Source organism: Amphiprion ocellaris, chromosome 22 (genome assembly GCF_022539595.1).
Source record: "Amphiprion ocellaris isolate individual 3 ecotype Okinawa chromosome 22, ASM2253959v1, whole genome shotgun sequence".
Taxonomy (NCBI): Eukaryota; Metazoa; Chordata; class Actinopteri; family Pomacentridae; genus Amphiprion; species Amphiprion ocellaris.
In genome coordinates this window covers 14,398,062-14,402,795 of record NC_072787.1, presented here as the reverse complement: position 1 = coordinate 14,402,795, position 4,734 = coordinate 14,398,062, and the positions used below count along the sequence as shown (strand labels likewise).

Genomic DNA, 4,734 nt, shown 5'->3' with positions numbered 1-4,734 from the left:
AAACTCGTCCTTTCCTCTCTCCGTCTCTTTCTTCGTTTAAACTGTTTTGTCAGTCTGTCCCATCAGACTGCCTGGGCCTGGTTCTCAGTCCATCTGTACTCACATCATTTTGGGGTTTAACGGGATAAAAGGACTTCTGGATCAAAAAGATCGCTGTTATCCACTGTGGCGACCAAGTGTGGATGTTTATGAGTGCTTTTGTGCAAGAAGGATGTGTAGGATTGGCTGTGTATGTGCGTGTGACCTTCAGGTTCTCCCTGAACTTTTGACCAGTGCTTTATAAATGTCTATTTGTTTTTTATTTTAGCTGAATATGATAAAATTGCATTCTCTTTAGTAACAGATCTCAAATTCCCTGCAGGCAGATATGAGTTGTCATATGAAACAACTGATTTGAAGTGTTAATTTAGCATATAGAATCATTTAAACCTCATTTTTATGTATCTTTTAGTGGTTTAACTCACTTATACCTTTCATGACAGTGTGAGAGATATTTTACTTGCATGATGGTATGTGTGTATGAGTTTGATATGTACTATCGCCAAAGTTTAACACAGATGTCCAAACATCTGAGAAGATCTCACCAGGAATGTGGGCATGCTCATTACATGATTAAAACCCTGATCTATAAACAGTTTCCATGGCATTCCAGAGGTGCACACATGGAGGGTTACGTGCACGAATGACACAAATATCCCACATTTGTAATCTCCTTTTCAGTGCATGTGAATGGTGCAGCTGCAGCTCCTTCTAAGTTAATCTGCTGCAGATATCCCATGTCAGCCACCAAGATTCATGGAGCTGCTTTACACTATATTTCAAGCCACGTGGCAAGATGTGCTTTGGTTTGAAGTAGACATGCTGCTAAATAACTAATTATGCATTTTGCTTTGATAGTAAAATAAGAAAAGAAGGCATTGTTAATTCAATTTTATCTGAAATGCACACATTTCAATACACACACATAATAAATATATCTGCAATACAGAGTTGTTTTGCTTCTTTGTAATTGTCAAGTCAAAGTAGCAAACAGACAGTATTTGGAGCTGTGAGGTGTTTTTTTGTGGACTGAATGAATATGACTGCTACTGTATGTTTACACATGCTGAGTTCACACAACAGTTTTATGTATAAAAAAAAAACAAGAAGGCAATCTGTGCACAAATTCATAGAACAATACTGAAGTTCACAAAACCCAAATATGCAGTCTTAAAATCAAACATACATGAAGACATGAAGTTACACTCAGTGTAAATGTGACATAATACTGATTTCAGCAAACATGCACACAACAAAACAATATAGTTTTGAGTCCAAAGTCATTTTTTTAGCACACGAAATGGGAAGACTGAAGGAGACAGTTTCTTTTTTCAAAGATGAGCATTGGAGAGGAAGAGTTCAGTGCCATTTGTTCTCTTCTAGTTGTAGAGCTGGTTCATGAGGAGAGTGTTGCTATGCTGTTGCTCCACAAAGTCTTACAGCTGATGAGATGTCTTCTTCTGATCGTCCAGTCATCATAAATGGCCACGTCTGTTAACACAAAATGCAACAGGTTCATTAGAAGCAGTAGAAACACAGACTGTTTCACATCACAAACTGCATTATGTAGTAGTTATGGCAAAAAGAAGCTGCATTTTAATATCACTATTAAGACAGCAAAGGGGCTTTTAGATTTATTGATGCAATCTGTAAAAGCACACAACTTAATATGCCACTTTAAAAGCACTTTTCAGAGCGTGCATGCTGGCCAAATGTTCACATCCATACCAGATTGACTGGGTGCGCAAAGCTGCTCTCGAATCGATCATCCTGCAGGAGCTGTCTGAGGTGGGAAATGTAGCTGGAGGCGAGACGAAGCGTGTCCAATTTGGACAGTTTGGTGTCCGCTGGAACCCAGGGCAGGCTGGTTTTTAGTCTGGAGAAGGCTTTGCTCAGCACTCTCATCCTCGCCCTCTCCCTGGCGTTGGCCGCGTTCCTCTGCGACTGCCGCGCTTCCCTCTGGTGCGCCTTGGAGAGTCTGCGCTCCTGCTTGTTCCTCCCCTCCGCACCGTCATCCTCCAAGTCCTCATCCGAATACCGGTTGGGATTATAGCAGGTAATTTTCCTCGCAGTGCTCTGCAAAGGGGAGGTAGTCCCTCTGTGACACGTCTCGTCGTCCTCAGCATCACTTGCAGCGGAGCCAGTGGACATGGCTGTTCCACCTGTGCCTCGGAGGCGGACAGGAGTGGCACCGTGGACGCAGCAGTGACAAAATCTCCGATTGACAAGATTTCTGCGAGGGACACAAGGTTGCTAGTCAGCAGAGCGTCAGACCTTTTAAAAATCCCATTTGGTAACTCTGTAACCTATGTCACACTAAAATGTCACCACTGGACTGGACAGCACTGCAACACCATGTGCATGAGATAAAGTCAGCTCTCTGTAAAACTGAGACTCTTTGCTTAGCTACCCCCTCTAATTTAAGTGTCCTGGATTTGGCATCTGTACAGCTTTTTTTTTTTTTTTTTGCAGAGCATTTCTCCTCCCCCTTTTCTCCAAGCCACCCTGACCTCAGTGCAGGACCACAACTTTGTCTCTTTATGCAAACTGCTAAACACTTAAATTACCATTCTGCAACTGGATAATTAAGCTAATCGCTGCAAATGAATGGCTTATTATTGGTAATTCTAGTGGAAGGTGTGTTGAAGTTTCTCCACGGCTGTGTGAGGATTGATTTGATCAAACACACATAATCCCATAGATATGTTGCACTGTAGCAGGGCATAAATTTCCTGATAATGATAAACTCAACTCATTCCAACATTTAGAAGTGCACATACAGCAAACATTTATCTGTTTTTTTCGGTCCCGCAGATGTGTTTTGGTAATAGAAATGTCTTGAGGACCTTATCAAAAGTGCTTAATCCTTTGCTGCTTTCACAGAGGGATTGGGTTTCTGCAGATGGAGCAGCCTTTCACACGCAGCCTGCTTGTACCAGCCCCAGCTGTTATCGGTTCCCATGACATCTGGAGCGTTGGCATGACAAGGGTGTGGCAGAGGCAAGGAGAGACCATCTTCATTCTCATAGTATCACAAACATATTTACTGTGCATTTTTTTGGGACATTTTTGCTTTTGTTTTGAAACTTTTCTTAGAGCTTTAGACAGGCTGTGGATTGAGATCAACAACTCGAGGGGAAAAAGGAGGAGAAATGGAGAGTTCCTTAGGTGAGAAAGAATCTAGAATAGCAGTTTCTAAATATTTGTTGAGATGCCCACTGCCTGAAAAGTCTCAGAGAAAGATAGATTTTTGCACCAAACCTAGACAGAATAGATGGTACAGCTTTACCATCGAAAGTTTGCAGCAAACAAAATTCAAAAGTGCATGTCATGCTTTGTAGAAAACCTTGAATGAGCTTCTCTCTGAATAAATGGAATGTTCTCGGTCTGTACTTACAGGAATCCCGCCTCTGCTTTCTCAAGATATTCCCAGAAAATCCCAGGTCGCTGTTAACTATTACACCACATAATATGTGTGAAATTTAGATTTTTTTTTTATGACAATAGCAAAACTCTGCCAAGGATTACCTAACTGCAGCTGAGATGCATGGTTGATTTTAGTGGATGGCCATGCCAGGGTCACTGGAGAGATGAAGGGGGAATTACTGTACTGCACTTGACTCAGTTCTGAACAGTACTTCAACAGTTCCCAGGATGGTGTGTAATTTATTCCATCAGGCTGGCTCAAGTCTGGCTTTATTAAACGATATAAATATTCACCCTTTCAAAGCTTGTTACATTTGTTTATCTCCTCTTTATAATGATCTTCCAGCTCAATTTTTCAGTGTCAAAATGCACGTCACAGTGATTTTGAAGTGTTGTTTGGGTTTCTGCTGCTCAAGTTTCCCTCTTTTACAGGCCAAGAATGCTCCTTAAATCCAATCCAATGTCACGTTCCTCTGCTTCCCGTAATCCTGCTTTTCCATACAATTTTCACAAGACCCGAGATCAGCTGGACTTTGGAGAGCGATCCCCGCGCTCTTAGTGTATCCTTGGATGTGTCATGACGTTGAGATATTAAGTTGCACTTGTGCTGGTAAGACAGTTGGAGCTTCAGGCAGGCGGCCAACTCATCCTCTGTCTCTGCATCCGTCAGCGAGGTGAATGGCCTGACTGACACACTTGAAGGTGCAAGCTAAGGGATTTTGCTGTTGGATTTATTCTCCATTTGATAGGCTGTCTGTTTTTTTTTTGTTTTTTTTTTTACAAACACGAAAAGACATCGGCTATGTGACACATAACTCAACCTGCAGCTTCCTTGACTGTCAACAAGAAGCAGGTTGAGATATAACACTGTGCTCATTAGTCATTCTGTGTGTGTAGCTCCTCAGGTAAAAGGAGAAAATATTGTCCAAAACATCAGGGTAATTGATGGTTACATGGTTATTGTATTTTCCCTGGGGATAATTAAATTCAGGGCCAACAGCAATAAATATGACTTGAAACTTGACTTGGAGGGAGAGCTCGCATTTGTCTATCAGCAAAGACTTTCAGGGGTCTTGACCTTTATCGGGGCCCGATTCTGGAGAAGCACAGAGACAGGTGCAGGCTCATGATGTCAGAGGCCTTTTTCCATTTCCCTCCAAACTTCTTAGGATTCCCATGATTGCCACTGAAGCAGCTTGCAGCACTTTAAGCTGCAGGGCGACACAGGCGTAGAAACAAATCGGGGGCAAAAATCAAACAACCACTGTG

The 4,734-nt window shown here is 42.1% G+C and overlaps 1 protein-coding gene across 1 annotated transcript; it reads right to left on the bottom strand.

Annotated features, from left to right (window-relative positions):
* Window positions 1–915: 915 nt before the first annotated feature.
* On the bottom strand, window positions 916–2,444 carry LOC111587698 (musculin). Its single transcript, XM_023297775.3, has 2 exons — window positions 1,768–2,444; window positions 916–1,530 (listed from the first exon to the last, which is right to left on the bottom strand). Exons 1-2 carry the CDS (start codon window positions 2,188–2,190, stop codon window positions 1,453–1,455), a joined length of 501 nt encoding a protein of 166 aa, XP_023153543.1. The 5' UTR covers window positions 2,191–2,444; the 3' UTR covers window positions 916–1,452.
* Window positions 2,445–4,734: the final 2,290 nt, after the last annotated feature.

Excerpts from the sequence above, each read along its gene's own strand:
- LOC111587698 (XM_023297775.3), bottom strand. The coding sequence starts at position 2,190 with ATGTCCACTGGCTCCGCTGCAAGTGATGCTGAGGACGACGAGACGTGT. Across the intron at positions 1,531-1,767 it reads TTGCGCACCCAGTCAATCTG|ACGTGGCCATTTATGATGAC; the intron begins GTATGGATGTGA and ends TTGTGTTAACAG.